The sequence below is a fragment of the Ceratotherium simum genome, chromosome 16, assembly GCF_057802395.1.
Source record: "Ceratotherium simum simum isolate JZ-2026a chromosome 16, ASM5780239v1, whole genome shotgun sequence".
In the NCBI taxonomy this organism is placed as follows: Eukaryota; Metazoa; Chordata; class Mammalia; order Perissodactyla; family Rhinocerotidae; genus Ceratotherium; species Ceratotherium simum.
The window spans coordinates 3,191,961-3,217,891 of NC_141915.1; the positions used below are offsets into that span (position 1 = coordinate 3,191,961).

The 25,931-nt window shown below is 36.4% G+C and overlaps 1 protein-coding gene across 4 annotated transcripts in view; it reads left to right on the forward strand.

Moving 5' to 3' along the window:
- AKAP10 (A-kinase anchoring protein 10) overlaps positions 1 to 25,931 on the forward strand; it is an 82,493-nt gene that overhangs the window by 12,032 nt on the left and 44,530 nt on the right. For 3 of the 4 annotated variants that reach the window (XM_087440384.1, XM_004433030.3, XM_087440386.1), the window contains exons 3-4: positions 4,414 to 4,596; positions 7,687 to 8,244. In XM_087440384.1, coding sequence (XP_087296510.1) covers positions 4,414 to 4,596; positions 7,687 to 8,244 — 741 coding nt within the window. The remainder of the gene's footprint in view (positions 1 to 4,413; positions 4,597 to 7,686; positions 8,245 to 25,931) is intronic. The other variant, XM_087440385.1, reaches the window with a different exon arrangement.

Genomic DNA, 25,931 nt, shown 5'->3' on the forward strand with positions numbered 1-25,931 from the left:
TTAAAAAGGATAGAACATTGTTATTGATTAAATATGGTATAAAGGAGAGAGAGGTTTAAGGTTGATATCTACCTTTCTTGCTTGGCTGACAATGTGACTGGTAGAGAACCAAGCTGGGAAATTATATGTTTAGTTTTGGTGTATTGGGTGGGAGGTACTTTTGAGACATTCATTTACATATGTTATGCACACAATTATTTTATTTTATTTTATTTATTTATTTTTTTGTGAGGAAGATCAGCCCTGAGCTAACATCCATGCTAATCCTCCTCTTTTTGCTGAGGAAGACTGGCTCTGAGCTAATATCTATTGCCAGTCCTCCTGCTTTTTTTCCCCCAGAGCCCCAGTAGATAGTTGTATGTCATAGTTGCACATCCGTCCAGTTGCTGTATGTGGGACGTGGCCTCAGCATGGCTGGAGAAGCAGTGCGTTGGTGTGCACCCGGGATCCGAACCTGGGCTGCCAGTAGCGGAGTGTGAGCACTTAACCGATAAGCTACGGGGCCAGCCCCCACACGATAATTTTACAGTCTGAGTTTTTAACCAAAGATAAAAGTGATTTTGTGGAGTCTGGCAGACCAGCATTGAAATCCTGCCTGTTGAAATGACTCTTTACTAGCTCATTGACTTAGGGCCAAGTATTTAACTTTTTTCTGCTTGTGTCCTCATCTCCAAAATGAGGAAAATATTGGTCTTGCAAGATTGTTATGAGAGATAAATGAAATAATGTACCCTGAAAAATGTACACCGAGAAACCAGTACAGTGCTTGGTACATAGTAGGTAGTATGTTGGTAGCTATTATTATTTAGTTTTAACAGAGTAGGCCCTCAATATGTTGAATTAGTTAAATTAAGTGAAGTATTGCAAGAAGTTCAGAGGAATTTGAGATCAGCAAATGTTTTCTGAAGTGTACGGAAGCCTTCATAGTAATGAGACTTAACTGTATAAAAGTTGAATAATAGGAAGTATTTGAATGAAAGAGGAGATTCTTTTTTTTTCCCCCTACCAGCCCAGCCTCTTATTTCTTTGAGTATATATTGGGCAGAGGGGCCTTAATTTTTACAGATGGATTGAGATCAGGTTGTAGAGGGCCTTAAAGACCAGAAAAGAGAGTTGAAACAGAGAAAACAGGGAGCCACTGTAGACTTTTGAACAGGATGTTGATGCTTTACATATGATATTTATGAAAGGTAGTCTGGAAGAGTTATATAGGATAGAGACTCTAGAAGTTCTTTTGCTGTTAAACGGAAAGACCTGTACTAAGGGTGTGGTGTTGAAAATAAACAAGTAAGTAGATGTTTAAACATCTTAAAAGAAAAGTCAACAGATCTTGGCTAGTAAACAGATATAGTGAAAAAGAATGGGTCCAGTATTTTGAGCTTTGGAGACTGGTAGATTGAACAGAGACAGAGAAATTGAGAAGGAGAATTAGTTTGGAAGAAGATGTGATAAGTTTGATATTTGAACAAATTGGTCTTGAGATGATAAAGTCAAAGTGAGAATGGCTAGCAATAAATAATTAGAGATACAGGACTGAAGCTCAGATCAAAGGATAGGCCTGAGACACAGGTCAATGGTTTTCCACCTGGGTTCCACTTCCACAGCGGTGTACCCTAGGAGCTGTTGCGGAGAGGACCCACATCAAGGGCATGCATGAGACTTTCCCCTTGAATCAACTAGAGTTACAGTTAACTCTGTTTTATCTATTTTAGATACCTGTTTAGGTTTTAGATATCTATTTTATCTATTTTACAGACATATCAGGTTCCCACATATGCTTATTGTTTGGAGAAAAAAGGGAGCTTACAGCTAAAAAAAAAAACTTTGAAAAAGATTGCTCTAGTAATAATTGAAGGTTTGAGAATAATGTGCTTTCTAGCAGAAAGAAAAAAAGAAGAACAGAGAACCTTAGGAATAAGAGGAGTCATGACAGGCGACCATATCTCATTTATTATTTATTTATTTAATGAATGTGTACCAGAAGAATGAGAGGGAGGAACAGATAGAAGTGGAAATTGAGCAGAGTGTAGTACCATGGAGACCAAAGGAAGATAGGGCATTAGGAAGGAGCGTGTGAAATCAGTTGCTAGTTCTAATAGAGAAGTTAACAAAGAGAAAAGGTTTGCACAAATGAATTAACAGCGTTTTACATCATCATACACATCTAATCAGGAAACAATTAGAAAGTCTCATTGCTCTTACACAATCTTAGTTGTAGCTTGTTGTCTGTACAATAAAACTAGCTATTATTGTTTATAAACTTGCTAAAATGATTTTGCTCCCTTCAATTTATCATGAAAATTAAAAAAAAAAAGACTTCCTTCTAAAATTGAAAAAATCCTTTGAAGACATCTCTATTGCATAATTCTCCCAACTCTTGTTTAATGACTAATAAGAATAGATAACCTGGAAAATAGGTATGGACATTCATGTTCTTATCTGCTTTATCCTATAAATACATCTCAAAGAATAATAGATTGAATTACAGTACTATGTATTCTTCATAAGAAATATTACCTAGTATTACTCAGATTTTGTGTCTGGGAACTGTTTGCTAAGATTGAGCGCACTTATCTGTTGACTGCTCAATAAAATAAGTGGTGCTAGTAGATACAAGTTTAGTTATCTGAGAGTTATTTATATTTAGGGTGTGGAATGCTAAGTGCTATCCTTCTTGCTATAGCAGTGTACTAACCAAAATTTCTTAAAAACCTTTATTAAGAGTCTTTGGTATTTGTGTGGCATAAATAGGGTAGATGGAATTTTTTTTTTGAGGTCGCATGTGTTTATAACATTATATAAATTTCAGGTGTACATCATTATATTTCAGTTTCTGTGTAGACTGCATCATATTCACCACCAAAAGTCTGGTTGCCATCTATCACCGTACACATGTGCCCCTTTACTTCTTTTGCCCTCCCCCAGCCCCCTTCCCCTCTGGTAACTACCAATCTGTTCTCTTTATCTCTGTGTTTATCTTCCAAATATGAGTGAAGTCATGGTATTTGCCTTTCTCTGACTTATTTCGCTTAGCATAATATCTTCAGGGATAGGTGGAATTTTAATTCAGCTGAAGCAACAAGTTCATAGGGTTACTTGGATAGTGTGATATCGAGTTGATTATTTCCTATTAACATAGTGATGGGGCCGGCCCGGTGGCACAAGCGGTTAAGTGCTCGTGCTCTGCTGCGGCGGCCTGGGGTTTGCCGGTTCGGATCCCAGGCGCGCACCAATGCACTGCTTGGCAAGCAATGCTGTGGTGGCGTCCCATATAAAGTGAAGGAAGATGGGCACAGATGTTAGCCCAGGGCCAGTCTTCCTCAGCAAAAAAAAGAAGAGGATTGGCAGACGTTAGCACAGGGCTGATCTCCTCACCCACACACACACACACACACAAAAACATATTGATAACTAACCTCTTTATTCTGAAGTCAAAAGGATGATATTAATATTTCTTCAGACTACTAAAGAAAATATATTTTGTGAATTTTTAAATGTACTTTATCTTTAAGCAGCTTGAACTTTGATCATAAATGTTTTTTATTAGGTAGTGAAATTTTATTACTCTATTAAAAAGTAAAATATGTATTCTAAAGAGTATTTTTCTAACCCCCCCACCCCAAGCTTTTATTCTGTAATTTTAGTTTTGTTTCTTGGGCAAGCAAGGATAACGGAATTCAAAAGGGTCCATATTTCAGAATGTTTCTTGCCTTTGGTACTTTCTATCCTCAGTAGACATTCTTAAAGAAAGATCTCTCTCTTTTTTTAAACAGTTTTATTTATTTATTTATTCATTCATTCATTCATTTATTCATTTATTTATTCATTCATTTATTTATTCATTTATTCATTTAGTTAGTTAGTGAGTGAGTGAGTGAGGAAGGTCAGCCCTGAGCTAACATCCGTGCTAATCCTCCTCATTTTGCTGAGGAATACTGGCTCTGAGCTAACATCTATTGCCAATCCTCTTCCTTTTTTTTTTTTTTCCCCAAAGCCCCAGTAGATAGTTGTCTGTCATAGTTGCACATCCCTCTAGTTGCTGTATGTGGGACGCGGCCTCAGCATGGCCGGAGAAGCGGTGCGTCGGTGCGCGCCTGGGATCCGAACCCGGGCTGCCAGTAGGGGAGCGCGAGCACTTAACCGCTAAGCCATGGGGCCAGCCCGAAAGATCTCTTTTTTAAGTTCCATTTTTGGCACAGTATTTTGAGAGTTATAAATAATAATAGGTATGTATTTCCAATTTTCTACTGCTTGGTTAATTTACCTTTCCCCTAAGTATTTTTTGTTGAGTCTACTCACTTAAGAGAGGTATTACAAAATTTAATTTTCAAAGTTCTCTTAAAGCTCTCTTATGAGACAATTTTAGACTATCGAATTGTGTTTAATTTTTAACAATTTTTTGAAAAATTACAGCTTCAGTATCTGTACATTCCCCACAAAAAAGCACTAAAAACCATGCCTTGCTGGAGGCTGCAGGACCAAGTCATGTTGCAATCAATGCCATTTCTGCCAACATGGACTCCTTTTCAAGTAGCAGGACAGCAACACTTAAGAAGCAGCCAAGCCACATGGAGGCTGCTCATTTTGGTGACCTGGGTAAGTGACTGTCACTTTTGTTAACTTCCAATAGGAGGAAGGATTTGAGTATTAGATGTGAAATTCCTGCCAGAGGATACTGAGCTGTATTATTGGAAGGGGCTTTGAAAAAAATGTATTTAAACTAAAATAACAGCTATAAGTGTAATGGATGACACTGTGTTGTGTTCCTATAAATATAAAATATAAAGCATGCCCAATAGAAAATGGGCCATTTCCAGAAGAAATATTTGGCTACTAAATATATGAAAAAGAAACTTCATTTCACTAACACTCAGTGAAAAGCAAATTAAAATAATGAATTAATGTTCTAAGATATTAGCAAATACTTAAAGTTTGATAATTTGAATGTTAATGGAGATGCAGAGAAATAGCCACCCCAATTTAGTGGAAGTGGAGATTTGTGAAGATTTTTTGAAAGGCAGTTAAGTATTTATCAAAAAATAAAATATAAGATCTAGCCCTCAGATATGTTCACATATATGCACACAGGCTATTCGTTGCAGTATTGTTTGTGATAGCAAAAAATTAGGAAGAACGTATAAATATCCGTTAGTAGAGAAGTAGTCACATTGTGGTATGCCCATACTCATTTTCTGAAATACTGTGTAGCCATTTAAACGTCTGAGGAAGACATGGAGAAATGTCTAAGATATATTAAACTGAAAATAGCAGGTCACATAGTGGTATATATAGTAGGATCCTTGTTATGTTAAACTATCTCCTCCCTTTCCCCCCCTAAAAAAAGAAAAGACATGCAGGAGATCCTTGTTTTCTGAGTATTTGTTACCTGAATTTCTGCACTTATAAAAATTGTGTGTCATGTTATCATAAATTGAAAAAAATCCATCATATAAAATAAAAAATAAAAATCACTAATTTTTCCTATAAAATTAGTCCCTCTTTTGACGTCTCTCTGCTTAACATTTGTGTATATTCAAAGCCAGAGTGTCAGAGTCTTTGTGGGTCACGCTCAGCAGCACGCTGCAAACAACATTCGTATTAGTCACGAAGTAAAATTGTAGGTTTTACATACATTGCTGGTGTGGAATGTAGAATGGTACAATCACTCTGGAAAATAGTTTGCCACTTTCTTATAAAGCTAAATGTGCAATTACCATATGACCCAGCAATTGCACCCTTAGGCATTTATCCCAGAGAAATGGAAACTTAACGTTCACACAAAAACCTGTACACCAATGTTCGTAGCAGGTTAAAAGCCAAAAACTGGATGTCTTTCAACAGGTGAATGGTTAAACAAACTGGTACATCCATACCATAAAATACAACTCAGCAATAAAAAGGAGCAAACTATTGATACACATAACAACTTGAGTGAATCTCAAATGAATTATGCTGAGAGACAAAAACCTGTCCCACAAGGTTACAGTCTGGTATCCATTTGTATAACATTCTTGAAATGACAAAATTATAGAAGTAAAGAATAGATTAGTATTTGCCAGGGGTTAGGGATGGGGGACAGTGGTTATAAAAGGCCACATGAGGGATCCTTGTCGCCTTGGAACTGTTTTGTATCTTGGTGGTGGTTACACAAATCTACACGTGTTATAAAATTGCATAGAACTAAATACACAATGAGTATGAGTAAAACTGGAGAGATCTGAATAAGCTTGGTGGATTGTATCAATGTCAGTATCTTGGTGTGATATTGTACTATAGTTTTGCAAGATGTTACCACAGGGGGAAACTAAGTAAAGGGATCTCTCTGTATTCTTACAACTACATGTGAATCTAGCATTATCTCAAAATTAAAAGTCTAATTAAAAAAAATTCTAAGTCTTGCAAATGATCAGGATTTCCTTTCTGAAGTTCGTGAAAGTGATGTTGACAAAGATGGACTAGTTAACACTGACAGTAAGACAGTCAGCAAGGGTGATGTTACATGAAGTTCAAAAGAAAATGGTTTAAACATCAAAGGATTAAGGAAAGCCCTTTTGAAAAATTGATGAAGCCCTCATTAATTTTATGAAAATAAACCTCTTTTTGTCATGCTGTGAAAGTAAAAAAAAAAATTGATTTTTTGTTGTAATAATTAGCTTGTGGTTATAATCATAACCTAAATTTAGCTAAATGTGAAATAACTTATTTTTATTAAGTTTTATTAAGTTTAGTTTTATTTTTCAAGATAAAATTCCAGAGCTACTCTTTATTCTGTTGTAAATAATGCTGAGAATTCATAACATCTTCCTAGCCGTATCCACGTATCCACAATTTTTCCTCAGGATAAATTCCTACAAGTGGAGTTACTGGATTGAAAATCACACAGGTTGCTAAGGCTTTGCTGTCTGTTACTGAATGCTCCTCCAAAAAGGTTTTGCCAGTTTACATTCTCATCAGTGGGTCAGAGTGTTGCCTGTTTCGCTGTGCCCTTGTTAGTGCTTGTTCTTATTTTTTGAAAAAAAATCTTCCAATTTGACAGGCAAAAATGTTATCTTGTATTAATTTGCTTTTGTGGGATTTTTAATGAGGTGGAATATTTTTTCATATTTTTATTGGCCTTTTTTCTTTCTTTAGGACTAGGATAAGATTTTTTCTTAAGAATTTATATGGTCTGAATTGCCATTAAAAGAGATATGAGGATTAATTGAGTAACAAAGAGCTTTTTAATTAATTAATTAATTATTTTGGCGAGGAAGATCGGCCCTGAGCCAACATCCGCTGCTAATCTTCCTCTTTTTTCTGAGGAAGGTTAGCCCTGAGCTAACATCTGTGCCCATCTTCCTCTATTTTGTATATGGAATGCCGCCACAGCATGGCTTGATTGAGCAATGTTTAGGTCTACACCCGGGATCTGAACCTGGGAACTGTGGGCCCCCGAAGCACAGCGTGCGAACTTAACCACTGTGCCACCAGGCCAGCCCCTTTTTAGTAATTTTAAATAAATGTTGGACAGTTGTGTCTTTGCTTGTTTAGAAACCAAAACTATAGTATTTCTATTTCTTTATTCATTTAAATTGCTAGGGAATGAAACTCTATTCAAGAACTCTGGTACCACTAATGCTGAAGGTAACTAATCTGTCAATCTTAAATTATTTGTTACTGAACTGCTGATTCTTTTACTTCTTTTAGGCAGATCTTGTCTGGACTACCAGACTCAAGAGACCAAATCAAGTCTTTCAAAGACACTTGAACAAGTCTTGCATGACACTATCGTCCTTCCTTATTTCATTCAATTCATGGAACTTCGGAGAATGGAGCATTTGGTTAAATTTTGGTTAGAGGCTGAAAGTTTTCACTCTACAACCTGGTCCCGAATAAGAGCACACAGTCTGAACACAGTGAAGCAGAGCTCATTGGCTGAGCCTGTCTCCCCGTCTAAAAAGCTCGAAACTACAGCATCTTTTGTAACTGAGTCTCTTGAAAAGAGATTGGAGGATTCTAGCTCAGCCCAATTGCTTATGAGGCAATCAGAAGGAATTGACCTGAATAACAGAACTAGCAACATTCAGAATCACTTGCTGCTTTCCCAGGAATGTGACAGTGCCCATTCTCTCCATCTTGAAATGGCCAAAACAGGAACTCATCAAGTTTCCTTGGAAACCCAAGAATCCTCCTCCAGACTTATAGTAGCCAGTAGAAATAGTCCCTCTTCTCCACTAAAGGAATTATCTGCAAAGTTAATGAAAAGTAAGTATTTGATTTTCTTCTCTCTTTATCCTCTTTTTTTGTTGGTTTGTTTTTTAAATAATTTTACAGAGTAGAACTTGAGATGGGGAATAAAAGGATTGGAATAGTTTCCTTTTCCACTTGCAAATTTGGGAGGATTTGGAGAGTGCTCTGGAGTAGGATCGATGTATGAAAAAGGAACGCCTAGTGGTTGAATTCAGCTCGCTCAGCTTGTGCAGCCCAGGTTCAGTTTCCTGGCATGGACCTACACCACTCTGTTAGCAGCCATGCTGTGCGGGTGACCCACATACTAAAAAATAGAGGGAGATTGGCATGGATGTTAGCTCAGGGCAAAAAAGAAACCAAAGGGATATCTACAGTGATTGGATCCTCTAAGAAGGATGTTAACATTGAGTTAACAAATGAAGAAGGGTCAAACGTCCTCCTGCTTTTCCCTTCTACAGATTTTGAAATCAAACCATTATGTAGATAGGCTTATTTCATCCTTGTCTCAGTCTTAATTTTATTACTATTTTACTGTACTTTGCAGATAAAATTATTTTTTAATTGCCGACAGGTGATGTTTGTTGAATTCTGTGCTAAGTGCTATACTTGGATTTTATTTAATAGTCACAGCACCTCTATGAGGTAGGCATTATCCCATTTTACACATGAGAAAACCATGGCTTAGAGAGACTAAGTAACTTGCTCTAGGTTATACAGTAAGTGGGGAGCTAGAATTAAAGCCCAGGCATTTTGACAACAGCACCTCTTTCTTTTTTTCTTCTGTTAGTCTGGAAATTATGCACACTTTTAATTTTTCAGTTATCACCTTCTGAAATTCTAATTAGACAGTCTCGATATTTTCCTCTTTCATCTTGTCTATTCTTTGTTTCTCAAAGGGCTAGGTCATTTCTTTTTTAATTTTTCCTTGTTTGCTTTTTTCTTTTTTTTTTCTATTAAGACTTTATTTTTTTAGAGCAGTTTAAGGTTCACAGCAAAGTTGAGAAGGTACAGAGATTTCCCGTATACCCTTTGCCCCCACACATGTACAGCCTCCCCCATTATCAATATCCCCCTCCAGAGTGGGACATTTGTTACAATTGATGAACCTACCTGGACACATCATAATTACCCTAAGTCCATAGTTTACATTAGGGTTCACTCTTGCTGTTATACATTCTGTGGGTTTTGACAAATGTATAATGACATGTGTCTGTCTTATGATATCATACAAAGTATTCTCACTGCCCTAAAAATCCTCTGTGCTCTGCCTATTCATCTCTCCCTACTTGCTAATCCCTGGCAACCACTAATCTTTATACTATATCCATAGTTTTGGTTTTTCTAGAATGTCATATAGTTGGAATCATACAGTATGTAGCCTTTTCAGATTAGTGATGATTTCTTCAGATCTACCTTTTAGTTCATTGATTCTCTCTTAAAATGGGTCTAATCTGCTAGTGAATCGATTTTTAACTTTTTTTACTCTTAAAGTTATTAAAAAAAATAATAAAAGCTATTGAATTTTTCACTTCTAGAAATTATTTTTTTCTTTAAATTTGCCTGGTCGTTTTTTAGTTTCTTGTTCCTTTATCCCACTTCTGAGCCCATTTTTTATTTCTTTAAATTTATTAAACATATTCATTATCTGATAATTCCAGTATCTACAATTTTTGTGAATCTGATTCAGCATTTATTTGTTTCCTCAGATTCACACTCTTGGTAGCTTGTGATTTTAGTGTTTTTTTGCTGTGAACATATGTTTTTGGGTTTTTATCTATGGCAATCCTTTGAGGACTCTGTTTGAATTGAGTTATTCCAGAGTGTATTTGCTTTTGCTTTTGCCATGCATCTGGGACCAGCTTCACTAGCATTCTGGTACCACTTAAAACTAAATTTTTGTCTTGGGTTTTTCATGCCCTAAACTCTTAGGACCTTCGGTGTGGTTTTGATCTAATCTTTTACCCTGTTTGGACCCAGAGCAACTGCCCTTGAAAGTGCAAGCTTCAAGTCTCTTGGAGTTGGTGGTTTTTCTCAGGTGAATGTCCTCCTTGTCTTGCACTTCTGCCGATCTTGATTTGCACTGGCCCTTACAGGTCCACAATTCCTTATCTGCAATTCAGAAATCTAGAAAACTTGGACTCTCACAGTTTATTTTTAAAATAAACAAAACTTGAACTAGTATGAACTTATTGCACAAGTATGAATGTGTTTTGATTATGGGGTATTGTTCCCCCATGCTGCTGAGGTATTAGTATGGTATATGTAAACATAGTGCATTACCTCTGTAAAAACTCCCAAAATTCTGAGCTCTAAAATATTGCCCCAAAGGTTTCAGATAAGGGAACTGCCTGTACTTGTTCCTGCCTCTCACTGCTTCCCTTACTTGACCACAAGCTCTGATGTACTTTTAAAAAGCATTTTGGGAGAATTCAGTATTGGGAAGAGGTTTTTTGAACATCTAGTCTGACCTGTGTCTGGAAATGAAAGTCCAAAGTCTGTTTCTTTAATTGTAATACACTTTATTGTTTTTGGAAACTGTCTTTGTTTTGGTGGTAATTTATTTCAATAAAAAACAGAAACAGCAGTGGAGTCATTAAAAGAGCACTAGATTTTCTTTTATTTTTCATTATTTTTAAAATTTATATGGGATAAATTTGACCTTTTTTGATATATACTTGTATGAATTTTAACACTTTTATAGATTCCTGTAACATTTATCACAGTCAGGATAAAGAACAGTTCTGTCACCTTTGTAGTTAAACTCTCCTCTAACCCAACACTTGGCAACCACTGATCCATTCTCTGTCTCTGTAGTTTTGCCTTTTCTGGAGTGCCATATAAGTGAATTTATACAGTATGTAGCCTTTGAGATTGGCTTCTTTCACTCAGCATAATGGCTTTGAAGTTCATCCATGTTGTTGTTTCTGTCAATAGTTCATTGCCTTTTATTGCTAAGTAGAATTCCGTTGTATGGAGGTACTGTCCATTCACTTGTTGAAGGACATTTGGATTGTTTCCAGCTGTTGAAGATTATGAATAAAGCTATTATAAACATTTATGTACAGGTTTTTGAGTGGTCAAAGTTTTTATTTCTCTCAGGCAAATACCTAGTAGTGGGTTTGCTGGATTATGTGCTAAGTGTGTGTTTAATTATGTAAGAAACTGTTAGACTGTTTTGCAGAGTGGCTGTACCATTTTGCAATATATGAGTGTTCTAGTTGCTTCATTTCCTTGCCAGCAGTTGGTATAATCAGTGTTTTGTTTATTTGTTTTTTTTTTTAAGCCATTCTAGTAGATGTGTAGTGGTATCTCATTGTGGTTTTACTTTGCATTTCCCTAATGGCTAATATTGAATGTTTTTTCATGTGCATATTTCCCATCTGTATATCTTCTTTGGTGAATTATTCAAATCTGTCCCCGTATTTTATTGGATTGTCTGTTTTGTTGAATTTTGAGAGTTCTTTATATGTTCTGAACTTAAGATCTTTATTGGCTATGTCATTTGCAAATGTTTTCTCCTAGTTTATAGCTTGACTTTCTATTCTATTAACAGTGTCTTTTTTGATGAAGTTTAGGACTTTTTTGATGAAGTTTAATTTATCAAATTTTTTTCTTTTATAGATTGTGCTTTTTGGAGTCATACCTAAGAGCTCTTTGCCTAATCAAAGGTCATGAACATTTTATCCTATGTTTTTTTCTAAAAATATTATGGTTCTATACTTTACATTTAGATATATGATCTATTTTGAGTTAATATTGTATAAGTTGTGAGGGTCAGGTAAAGTTTTATTTTGTTTTTTATTTTTGCTTATGGATACCCAATTGTTCCAACACCATTAATTGAACAAAGTACTTTTACTCTCTTGAATTGCCTTTGCACCTTGGCCATATTAGTGTAGGTCTATTTGTGGACTCTGTTCTTTTCCATTGATGTGTGTGTTTATTCTTTCGTCAGTACCACACTGTCTTGATTACTGTAGCTTTATAGTAAGTCTTAAAATTGGATAGTGTGAGTCCTTTAAGTTTGTTCTTTCTTTTTCAAAATTTTGTCTATTCTAGTTTTTTTCCCATAAAATTTTAGATTCTATGTTGTCTTTATCTACAAGAAACCCTACTGGAATTTTTGTTGAAATTGCATTCAATGTATAGATCAATTTGGGGAGAATTTATGTCTTAACCATATCTAGTCTTAAAATCCATGGACATACTGTGTCTCTTCTTTTACTTATGTCTTTGATTTCTTTCATCAGCATTGTATAGTTTTCAGCATGCAGATCCTTCACATGTTTTGTTAGACTTATATCTAAATATTTCTTTTTTGGTACTGTTGTGAATGGTATTTTAAAAAATGTTTGTTTCAGGGCTGGCCTGGTGGCGTAGCGGTTAAGTTCGCATGCTCTGCTTCGGCGGCCCGGGGTTTGTGGGTTCGGATCCCGGGCGCAGACTGACACGCCACTTGTCAGGCCATGCTGTGGCAGCATCCCATATAAAGTAGAGGAAGATGGGCATGGATGTTAGCCCAGGGCCAATCTTCCTCAGCAAAAAAAGAGGAGGATTGGCAGATGTTAGCACAGGGCTGATCTCACAAAAAAAAAAAAAAAATTTATTTCTAATTTTTCATTGCTTGTATATAGAAGAAATATGATTGACTTTTATATGTTGACTTGCTATCCTGTAACCTTACTAAACTCACTTATTATTTCTGGGATCTTTTTTTTAGATTGCTTGGGATTTTCTACATAGATATTCATGTTATCTGTGGATAGGGACAGTGTTATTTCTTCCTTTCCAATCCGTATTCTTTCTTTTTCTCTTGCTTTATTGCACTAGCTAGGACTTTCTGTACTGTGTTGATTAGGAGTGGTGAGAATGGATATTCTTGTCTTGTTCATGATCTTAGAGGAAAAATATTCAGTCTTTCACCGTAAAGTATGAAGTTGGCTGTGAGTTTTTTATAAATGCCCTTTATCAGGTTGATGAAGTTTCCTTCTCTTAATGGTTTACTGAGAGCTGTTGTTGTTTGTATCAATTCAGGTCTTGAATTTTGTCAGATGTTTTTTCTGTGTCATTTGATATGACCATGTGGTTTTCTTCCTTTTCTCTGTTAATATGATGGATTACGTCGATTGATTTTTTAAATGTTGAATAAGTTTGCATTCCCTGGGTAAGCCCTTTTTGGTTGTGGTGTATAGTCGTGTGTTGCTTAACAACGGGGATAAGTTCTGAGAAATGTGTCATTTGGTGATCTTGTCATTGTGCGAACACAATAGAGTGCACTTATGCAAACCTAGATGGTATAGCCTACTACACATCTAGGCTATATGGTACTGATCTTATGGGACCACCATTGTGTGTGTGGTCTGTTGTTGAAACTTTGTTATGGTCTGTAGCTTGCTTTCTTCTTCTTTTTTTTCTTTTTTGTGAGGAAGATTAGCCCTGAGCTAACATCCATTGCCAATCTCCCTCTTTTTGCTGAGGAAGGTTGGCCCTGGGCTAACATCCATGCCCATCTTCCTCTACTTTATATGAGATGCCACCACAGCATGGCCTGACGAGCAGTGCATGTGTCTGCACCCAGGATCTGAACCTGCGAACCCCGGGCCGCCACAGCGGAGGGTGCGCTCTTAACCGCTTGCGCCACCGGGCAGGCCCCCCCAAAATTTTTTTTTCTTTTTTGTGAGGAAGATTAGCCCTGAGCTAACATCCAATACCAATCCTCCTCTTTTTTTGCTGAGGAAGATTGGCCCTGGGCTAACATCCATGCCCATCTTCCTCTACTTTATATGGGATGCTGCCACAGCATGGCCTGACAAGTGGTGTGTCAGTCTGCGCCTGGGATCCAAACCCACAAACCCCAGGCCGCCGAAGCAGAGCATGCGAACTTAACCGCTTTATCTTTTGACCTACCTTTATCATTGTTTTTAAAGTGAGTTTCTTGTAGGTAGCATGTAATTGGGTCATGTTTTTTTGTCCATTCTGACAGTCTTTTTTTGTTGGTAAATTTATTTATTTCAGTGTAAGTTTTAGTGTAATTATTTACATTAGATGTGATTATTACAATGTGATTATTTACATTATTTAATATAACAAATGGAATTATTAAAATGTTTAGATTTGGATCTACTATTTTGTGATTTTGTTTGTTCTCTCTGTTTCCCATTCCTTGGTTTCCTATTTTCTGCTTTCTTTTGGATTATTTGAATTTTTTTAGAATTTATCTGTTGAATTCTTGATTATATCTCTTTGCGTAGATTTTTTAGTGGTTTTGCTAGAGATTACAATGTACATACTTTTCACAGTCTACTTCAAATTAATATTTTATCACTTCAAGTGGAATGTGGAAACCTTACCACCCTATAGTTCCCTTAACTTCCCACTTACACGTTGCAGTTGTCATCTACATATGTTGAAAACTCCATCAGTGTTACAAATTTTGCTTTCAACTGTCATACATATTTTAAAGAACTTAAGAAAAATTGTCTGTTATAGTTAAACCAAATATTTGCTATATCTGTTGCTGTTCCTTCATTCCTGAAGTTCTGTTATCATTTCTGTTACCATTTCACTAGTGTCTCAAGAATTTCCTTTAGCATTTCATTTAGAGCAGTTCTGCTCTTAAAGAATTCTCAGTTATCCTCCATCTGAGAATCTCTTTATTTTGCTTCTTCTTGAAGTAATTTTCACTTGATAGAGAATTGTAGGTTGATAGTTTCTTTTCTTTTACCACTTTAAAAATGTTGCACTGCCTCTGGCCTCCATGGTATCTGGTGAGAAATCTGCAGTCTTGGAATCATTATTACTTTATATTTAACATGTTTTGTGTAGTTGCTTTCAAGATATTTTCCCTGTCTTTAGTGTTCAGCAGTTTGATTATAGTGAATGGACACGGATGTTTTTTAATTTTTTCTATTTGAGGTTCGTTGAACTTCTTGATTTTATAAGTTTGATTTTTTTTGCCATATTGGGGGGTGTTTTCAGCCATTGTTTCTTCAGATATTTTCTTGGCACTGTATTTTTTTCCTTTCGCCTGAGAATTTAAGGAACCAAATGTTATACCTTTGTTATTGTCCTGCAGGTCCCCAAGGCTCAATTTACTTTTTTCTAATTTTTTTTCTGTTGTTCAGCTTGGAAAATCTATTCGTCTGTCTCCAAATTGACTGATTCTTTCCTGTGTCTTTTCCATTGTGCTTTGAGTCTTGCTGAATTTTAAGTTTTGGTTACTATGTTTTTAGTTGAAAAATTTCCATTTGTTTCTTTTTTGCATCTTCTGTTTCTCTGTGGAGGCATTCTTTCCATTTGTTTCAGGAGTGTTTGACCTTCTTGGAGCATGTTTCTTTAAAAGAAAAATCTTTGTTTTATAATTCTAGCATACATGTCATCTTGATTGTCTTTTCCCTCGTGAGATAATGGGATTTTATGGTTCTTTGTATGACAATTAATTTTGGATTGTATCCTGAACAGTTTGACTTATATGATTGTGGGTGATGTTTAAATCTGTAGAAAATGTGAAATTTTTGCTTTAGCAAGCAGTTAACCTAGTTAGGTTCAGGCTACAAGTTCCAACTAGCATTCTGTAGGCTATAGTTCAGAGTAAGTTCAGTTTTGGATCTTACCTGCATATATGCCTTCTGGTGTCCAGTCTGGGACCTGGCCAGTAGACAGGTCATAGTTTAGTTCTCAAACCCTTTGTTATGCTCTTACAGTCAGGTCCGTGCATGCCCAGCTCATGGGTGAGCCCAAGAGCATACACACCACTTTATAAGCTTTCATGAACTCCCTTCTTACGGCAGTCTTGCTGATACTTTCTGCCTCCTAGGGACCCGGACTTCCTGGAGGTCTGGCTAGAAAGCTAGGGCTTTAGTTTCCTCACACTTCAGCACACTTCCCACAATTATGTCAGCCTCTGTGGCCGAGCGGCAAGAGGATAGAGGATAAAAGAAATAGGAATTCTCTCCTTCCTGTTGGGACTACAGTTTCTCTGTCAAAGAATAGAGCTTTTGGAGCTTTGCGAGCCTGCCTGGATGCTGCCGCCATTGCTAAGATTGCTACTCTGGTATTGCCTGGGGAATGAGACTGGAGTGAAAGGGAGAAAACAAAAAAGCACAAGGGGATTTCCCCCACTCTCTGTTATCCAGAGGAGCCTCCGTTCCTGCTCCTTAGACCAGAAATTGTGGGCTTCTCTGGAGCTTTGTCTTTGTGCGTCTGGTATGCACTTTCAGCTTTTTAGTCCAGGCTAGGAGACACTGGAGAAACAAAAAGTAGGAAACTTGCCTCTGGTATGGCCGTATTTCGAGTTCTGGTTTCCTTTCTCCACCTGCCTGCTACCATCTATGTTTCCAGGTCCTTGGATACATTTGTCCATTGTTTTTAGTTGCATTCTGTGGGAGGGATAGGGTGGATTATGCTTATTTCATCTTGACATACTTCTTAGGATTTCAAATCAATTCAAAGGATGATATTTTCTATATATTTTGCTTTTTTCCCCTTAAAAATGCAAATACATTAGGAAGATATAGGTTTAACGCCTGACTGTGGTGGTTCCTATCATAATTATTTTCATTGTATTAAACCGAGTTACAAAAGGTGGCCACATATTAACACCTCTTATATTAGTATTTAAAACTTTTCTGGAGCCTAGAAATTCCTATTCCCCTCCTCCTGGTTCTAGCTCCCATTTTTCATAAAAGGTGGAAAGCCTGTTTCTTGAATGAACCTTGTTTTTGGATTTGTGTATGTTGCTCAGGTGGCCTAGGATTTTCTGAATATATCCTTGTAACTCCTTTTACCAATGAAGGGATTTGTTATGGCCTACTGCTTTTGTAACTAAAGATCGATATTGAGAACTCAAAAGCAGCATGCAGTCTCTTTTCAGTAACTTCTTTAGGATATTCTGATGTTTTGTACTTCCATTTATTTATTTATTTATTGTGTGTGAGGAAGATCAGCCCTGAGCTACCATCCATGCTAACCCTCCTCTTTTTTTTTGCTGAGGAAGACCAGCTCTGAGCTAACATCTATTGCCAGTCTTCCTCCTTTTTTTTTTTCCCCCAAAGCCCCAGTAGATAGTTGTATGTCATAGCTGCACATCCTTCTAGTTGCTGTATGTGGGATGCAGCCTCAGCATGGCCGGAGAAGTGGTGTGTTGGTGTGCGCCTGGGATCCGAACCTGGGCCGCCAGCAGCAGAGCGCACGCACCCAACTGCTAAGCCACGGGGCCGGCCCCTGTACTTCCATTTAAATTGAGACTGAGTTTGGTTTTAGGATCTTTTTTGTGTTTGTGTGTGAGGAAGATCAGCCCTGAGCTAACATCCATGCTAATCCTCCTCTTTTTGCTGAGGAAGACTGGCTCTGAGCTAACATGTATTGCCAATCCTCCTCCTTTTTTTTTTTTTTGCCCCCAAAGCCCTAGTAGATAGTTGTACGTCCTAGTTGCACATCCTTCTAGTTGCTGTATGTGGGACGCGGCCTCAGCATGGCCGGAGAAACAGTGCGTTGGTGCACGCCCGGGATCCGAACCCGGGCCGCCAGCAGTGGAGCGTGTGCACTTAACCGCTAAGCCATAGGGCCGGCCCTGGTTTTAGGATCTTTAGACAAAGAGGTAGAGGTTAACAAAATAATTTCTTCCGAGCTGACTTTGATAAATGTATTAATTTTGCATTTTGCTAATACAACTTCTTAATAGCCACTTAGCTGGCTGACTAATGCCTAGTCTTTTAGGAATAGGCTTGCATGTTTCTTGTGCTGGAGCCCCACATCCCTTTATTATCTTCTCTGCTTTAAGCTGTCTTTATCACAAGACATCTTCCCTCTGACTTCCTGACTTCACATTTTTTATAAAGATGCTAATAATTAAAAATAATAGGAAAAATGTGGTAATATGTGAGGTAGATTCATTCTTTCAACAGATACTTGTGATAAATTTATTCTTTCAACAAATATTTATTAAGTGCCTGTTATATAATGCCGGGTTCTGTACTAGATACCAAGGATGAAGATGTAAATGACATAGCCACAGGCTGGGTGTTCAGAAAAATTTTTGTTCATTGCATAAAGTTTATAGTCTGAAGAATTTATTTTATTATTTAAACTTTTATCTTTTATTTAAACTTTTAATTGTTCATATTTAAGTCTCTTACTTATGTGCCCTGAAACGATCTTATCACAGCTTTGTCTTCAAAATTGGTGATTTAATGAAATGCCTTTGTATCTTGGTTACGTGAAAGTCTTGGTAAAATTCTAGATATATTTGTACCATCTCATGGAGTCAATTGATATTTTGTGCTTTGAGGTTTATTGTGGTTAAGGATTAGTTTCAGTTAAAAGACAAGTTCCAAGCCATTTAAAGAGTTTAAAACTAAACTGAGTAGTGTGCTTTTAAACATCACTCAAATAGCTGAAGGAAAATATTTTATTTCCAATAATCTGGTTTCACAGATTCCTAAAAGGTATGTTTTTAAAAAAAAAAAAAACAGATGGGGGCTGGCCCCGTGGCTTAGCGGTTAAGTGTGCGCGCTCCGCTACTGGCGGCCCGGGTTCGGATCCCGGGCGCGCACCGACGCCCCGCTTCTCCAGCCATGCTGAGGCCACGTCCCACATACAGCAACTAGAGGGATGTGTAACTATGACATACAACTATCTACTGGGGCTTTGGGGAAACCAAAAAAGGAGGAGGATTGGCAATAGATGTTAGCTCAGAGCCAGTCTTCCTCAGCAGAAAGAGGAGGATTAGCATGGATGTTAGCTCAGGGCTGATCTTCCTCACACAAAAAAAAAAACAAGAAAAAAAACAGATGTTTTAAGCAATTTATGTGTTCCTTTGTTCTTTTATTAAAGACTTTTTTAGAAATTGAATCAAAGCATTTATTTTAGCTCAGTATTTATTGAGTTAAAAAATGTTTAATTTATTAAAATCTTTAATATATATTAATGTCCTTTTACTCTTAAATGAATGAAAACTGAGTTTTCTGCATCCAAGAGAAAGGTGTAACCTCATTTTCTGTTTCTGAAATGAAACATAGTTAATGTTTTATTTAAGGGTATCAAGACTTTCAGTGAATTCAGTCCCCTAGGAAATAAATGTGCATTAGTATCTATCTAAGTTCTTACAGCATGTGTCTGAGATTGGCACCTGCTTTTAGTTAGTAGAAAAGCAAGAATTTAGAAACAACAGGGTTCTGATTTTTAGGCTTTTTGACAGACATTTTCTGCAAAACCAATATCTTTGTTCTGATTAGCAATTTGCTCATAGTGGCTATACGATAAATGTTTGTTGACAGAATGGAATTAGCTTGGGTTATTTTAGATCTGGTTAAAGACAAAACAGTCCCTCCAGATCTTCACAATTGATACCTTGCATCAAGGCCCTGGGTTGTAGAGAGGATTGATTCACAAACAAGTACATCTCCCTTCCCCTAAACATATCTTTTTATGACTCTGTATAATAGACAGTACTGGCCGTGAAGTCAGAGCTGAGCTTTAGTCCTAAGTCTGGCACTTTCTTTTTTTCTATGAATTCTTTTTAATTTTTAATTTTTTTTTATTATGGTAGGGAGAGAGACATGAACTCTACTCTCTCAACAAATTTTTAAGTGTATAGTACAATATTGTTAACTATACGTACAGTATTCTGTAGCAGATCTCTAGAACTTACTCATCGTGCATAACTGAAACTTTTTATACCTGTTAACAGTAGCCCTCTCTTTCTCCCTCCTTCCAGCCCTGGCAACTGCCATTCTGTTTTCTGCTTCTATGAGTTTGACTGTTTTAAATACTACGTATAAGTGGAATCATGCAGTATTTGTCCTTCTGTGACTGGCTTTCTCTTAGCATAATGTCCTCAAGGTTCATCCATGTTTAATCACTTATGGCAGGATTTCCTTCTTTTTGTGGCTGAACAGTATTCTGTTGTATGTCTATACCACATTTTGTTTATCCATTCGTCCATCGATGGACATTTGGTTGTTTTCATATCTTGGTTATTGTGAATAATGCTACAATGAAATGGGAGTGCAAATAATCTCTTCAAGATGCTGATTTCAGTTCCTTTGGATAAATACCCAGAAGTGGCATTGCTGGATTATATAGTAATTCTGTTTTTAATTTTTTTGAGGAACCTCCATACTGTTTTCCATAATAACTACACCATTTTACATTCCCACCAACAGAATGCAAGGGCTCCAATTTATCCATATCCCAACTACACTTGCTAACTTTTTTTTTTTTAAATAATGGCCACCCTAACAGATGTGAGATGGTATCTCATTGTGATTCTGTTCATTGGTCTGTATGTCTGTCTTAATGTGAGTACCATACTGTTTTCATTACTGTAGCTTTATAATATATTTTGAAATCAGGAAGTATGATGCCTCCAGCTTTGTTCTTCTCTCTCAAGATTGTTTTGGCTATTAGAGTCCTTTGTGGTTCTATGTGAATTTTAAGATTGTTTTTTCTATTTCTGTAAAAAATAACCATTTTGATAGAGGTTGCATTGAATCTGTAGATTGCTTTGGGTGGTATTGACATCTTGACAGTATTAAGTCTTCCAATTCATGAACACAAGATGTCTTTCCATTTATTTCTGTCTACTTTAATTTCTTTCAGCATTGTGTTGCAGTTTTCAGGGTACAAATCTTTCACTTCCTTGGTTAAATTTATTCCTACATATTTTATTTTATTATTTTATTTTTATTTTATTTTATTTTTATTTTATTTTATTTTTTAGTGAGGAAGATCAGCCCTGAGCTAACATCTGCCAATCCTCCTCTTTTTTTGCTGAGGAAGACTGGCCTTGGGCTAACATCCACGCCCATCTTCCTCTACTTTATATGGGACGTCGCCACAGCATGGCTTAACAAGCGGTGTGTCAGTGCGCGCCTGGGATATGAACCGGCGAACCGCGGGCCGCCGCATCAGAGTGCGCACACTTAACCGCTTGTGCCACCGGGCCGGCCCCGATATTTTATTTTTTTTTGATGCTGTTGTAAATGGGATTGTTTTCTTAATTTCTTTTTTGGATAGGATAGTTTGTTGTTAGTTTATAGAAATGCAACTGATTTTTGTATGTTGATTTTGTAACCTGCAGTTCTACTGAATTCATCTATTAGTTCTAACGTTTTTTTTTTGTGGGGTTTTTAGACTTTTCTACATATAAGATCATGCCATCTGTGAATAGAGATAATTTTACTTCTTCTTTTCCAGTTTGGATGCTTTTCTTTTTCTTGCCTAATTGCCTTGGCTAGGACTTCCAGTACTTTGTTGAATAGAAGTGATGAGAGTGGGCATCCTTGCCTTGTTCCTAATCTTAGAGGAAAAGCTTTCAGTTTTTCACCATTGAGTATGATGTTAGATATGAGTTTTTCATATATGGCCTTTATTATGTTCAGGTAATTTCCTTCTATTCCTAGTGTGTTGAGAGTTTTAAATCATGAAAGAGTGTTAAACTTTGTCACATGCTTTTTCTGCATGTATTGAATTGATCATGTGATTTTTATCCTTCATTTTGTTGATGTGGTGTATCTCTCACTTCAACTGATTTTTATATGTTGAACCATCTTTGCACCCCAGGGATGAATTCCACTTGGTCATGGTGTGTAATCCTTTTAATGTACTGTTGAATTCTGCTTGCTACTATTTTGTTGAGGATTTTTGCATCTGTGTTAATCAGGAATATTGTTCTGTAGTTTTCTTGTAATGTCTTTGTCTGGTTTTGGTGTTAGGATAATGCTAGCCTTGTAAAATGAGTTTAGAACTGTTCCTTCCTCTTCATTTTTTGAGAAGAGTTTGAGAAGGATAGGTGTTAATTCTTCTTCAAATGTTTGGTAGAATTCACCGGTGAAGCCATCTGCTCCTGGGCTTTTCTTTCTTGGAGGTTTTTGATTACTGATTTAATCTCGTTACAAGTTATAGATGTGTTCAAATTTTCTATTTCTTAATGATTCAGTTTCAGTAGGTTGTATGTTTCTAAGAATTTATTCATTTCTTCTAGTTTGTTGGCATATACAGTAGTCCCCCCTTATCCACGATTTTACTTTCTGTGATTTCAATTACCCATAGTCAGCTGTGGTCTGAAAATATTAAGTGGAAAATTCCAGAAATAAACAATAAGTTTTAAGTTGTGCAGTGTTCTGAGTAGTGTGATGAAATCTTGCACCATCCCAATTGGGACGTGAATAATCCCTTTGTCTAGCATATCCATGCTGTCTACACTGCTTACCTATTAGTAGCCATTTTGATTATCAGATTGACTCTGGTGCTATCACAGAGCTTGTGTTCAAGTAAGCCTTATTTTGCTTCATAATGGACCCAAAGTATAAGAATAGTGATGCTGGCAATTCAGATATGCCAAAGAGAAACCATAAAGAACTTCCTTTAAGTGAAAAGGTGAAAGTTCTCGACTTAATAAGGAAAGAAAAAAAATCGTATGCTGAGGTTGCTAAGATCTACGGAAACTTTTATTACAGTATATTGTTATAATTGTTCTATTTTATTATTAGTTATCATTGTTAATCTCTTACTATGCCTAATTTATAAATTAAACTTTATCATTTTTATGTATGTATAGAAAAAAACATAGTATATATAGGGTTCAATACTATCTGCGGTTTCAGGCATCCACTGGGAGTCTTGGAATGTATCCCCCGTGGATAAGAGGAGACTACTATATCTAATTTTTGGTGTATAATTGTTTATAATAGTGTCTTATGATCCTTTTATTTCTGTAGCATCAATTGTAATGTGTCCTTTCATTTCTGATTTTATTTGAGTCTTCTCTCTTTTTATCTTAGTCTAGCTAAAGGTTGGTCAATTTTGTTGATCTTTTCAAAGAACAACTAAATTTTGTTGATTTTTCTGTTCTTTATTTCATTTGTTTCTGCTCTAATCTTTATTATTTCCTTCCTTCTGCTGACTTTGAGCTCAGTTTGTTCTTTTTCTAGTTTCTTAAAGTATAAATTAGATTGTTTGAAATCTTCTTTCTTAATGTAAGCATTTATAGCTGTAAACGTCCCTCTTAGTACTACTTTTGCTGCATCCCATACGTTTTGGTATGTTGTATTTTCATTTGTCTCAAGATATTTTTTAATTTCTCTTGATTTCTTCTTTGACCCATTAGTTGTTCAAGAGTATATTGTTTAATTTCCACATATTTGTAAATATTCCAGTTTTCTTTCTGATGTTGATTCTAGTTTCATTCCATTGTGGTCAGAAAAGACACTTGGTGTGGTTTCTGTCTTAAATTTGTTATGACTTGTTTTGTGACCTAACCTGTGATCTGTCCTGGAGGATGAGAAGAATGTGTATTCTGCTGCTGTTGGGTGGAATGTTCTGTATGTGTCTCTAAGGTCCATTTGGTCTTGCTGTTGTTTGAGTCCTTTGTTTCCTTATTGATTTTCTGTCTGGATGTTCTATCCATTATTGAAAGTGAGATATTGAAGTCTTCTACTATTATTATATTGCTGTTTATTTCTTTCTTCATTTTCTTCTTTGTATGTTTAGGTGCTCTGATGTTGGGTGCATATATATTTATAATTGTTATATCTTCTTGGTGGATTGACCCTTGTATCATTATATAATGTCTTTCTTTGTCTCTTGTGACAGTTTTTGACTTAAAGTCTATTTTGTCTGATATAAGTATAGCCCTCTCTGCTCTCTTTTGGTTACTATTTGCATGGAATATCTTTTTCCATCCCTTCACTTTCAGCCTATGTGTGTCCTTGAATCTAAAGTGAGTCCTTCATAGACAGCATATAGTGGGATCTTGATTATTTTTTAAAAAAATCTATTCAACTACTCTTTGTCCTTTGGGGAGTTTAAAACATTTACATTTAAAGTAATTATTGATAGGGTAGGATTTACTATTGTCATCTATTAATTGTTTTCTGAGTGTCTTTTAGTTCTTTTTCCCCTCTTGCTGTCTTCCTTTGTGTTTTCTTTTATGTAGTGACATTCTTTGATTCCTTTCTCATTTTCTTTTGCATATCTTCTATAGGTATTTTCATTGTGGTTACCATGGGGCTTACATAGACAGTCTTACAGCTTTAACAGTCTATTTTAAGCTGATAACTTAACTTCAATTGCATACAAAAACTCTATTCTTTTACTTCTCCTTGGCCCCACCCCCCACCCCAGCACTTTCTTGACTCAAATAAGTCATTTTAATTTTTTGTACATAAATTTTCTTTGCTATAAAAATAGGGATAATAATGTATTCTGCTAACCCAGGGATTCTCAAAGTTTGGTTTGTATACCCATAGAGGGTCCCTGAAAGCTTTTTTAAGGGGCTCCATCTGGTCAAAACTTTTTCCACAATAATTCTAAGATGTTATTTGTCATTTTCACTATGTTGACATTTGTAATGATGGTGCAAAGGCAATTGTGGGAAAACCTGCTGGCACTGGAACAAATTATACTAGTAGTCATTGTATGCTGCCATATACTTCCAGTAAAACTAAGTGCCAGTTTTACTTAAGGATGTCTTTGGAGAAGTAGATAATTAACTTTGTTAAGTCTAAGCCCTTGAGTACATGTCTTTTTAACATGTGTGATGAAATGGAAAGTATGCAGAAGCACTTCTATGTACTGAAGTATACTAATTCTCTTAAGGAAAAGTACGTGTGTAGTTGATTGTTTTTGTGAGCTCAATTAACTGCTTTTTTAATGGAATACCATTTTTATTCAAAAGAATGACTATAGGCAAACAAAGATTAATCACACTTGGGTATTTGGCAGACATTTTCTTAGAAATGAAGTGAGCTTTTCATTTCAAGGAAAATAACTGACAGTATTTGTTGCCCAATGGTAAAATTTAAGCTTTCAAGTGAAAATTAGAATTTTGGAAAACTTGTATTCACCACCACGTGCTTTGACAACTTTAAAGAGTGTTCTGATAAGATCATTGGTGATATTGGGCCGGCCCCGTGGCTTAGCGGTTAAGTGCACGTGCTCCGCTACTGGCGGCCCGGGTTCGGATCCCAGGCGCGCACCGACGCACCACTTCTCCGGCCATGCTGAGGCCGCGTCCCACATACAGCAACTAGAAGGATGTACAGCTATGACATACAACTATCTACTGGGGCTTTGGGGGGAAAATAAATAAATAAATAAAATTATAGATCATTGGTGATATTAATGATGTGATTTCTTTGTTTACACTATATGAGGCAATGTATCAACATTTGGAAGATCTGCATAAGCAGTGAACCAGCGTTTTCCAAAATATTCGAAAATATATGATGTTATAAAATCATTCATTGAGTAAAAGATCCATTAAACATGGGAAATAGACCAGTGGATTTTGATGTAGCAGAATACAGCAAGTTCATTGATATGGTTTCAGATTCTACATTCTAACTAACGTTTAGGAAACTACCACTTGTCAAATTTTGGTGTAGTATCGAAGAATATATCCACAGTTATCTCAAAAAACTATTAAAATACTCCTTTTCCCAACTACATATCTCTGAGGCCAGATTTTCTTAATATATGTATAAAAGAAAACCATTTCTCTATTCACAACACTTCTGACACCAAATGTGTGGGTTTCCCCACACCGATCAATTCTCCAGTTCTCTGTGGACAGTAATTGGGTGTTCTATAGTTTAATTCATTCTGACACCAGCTACCTGGAGTTAGCGCAGATCCCACAGGTTAAAGACTCAGTCTCACAAGACTGCCCTCCACTTAAGATGCCAGTTGCAAGTCCCAAG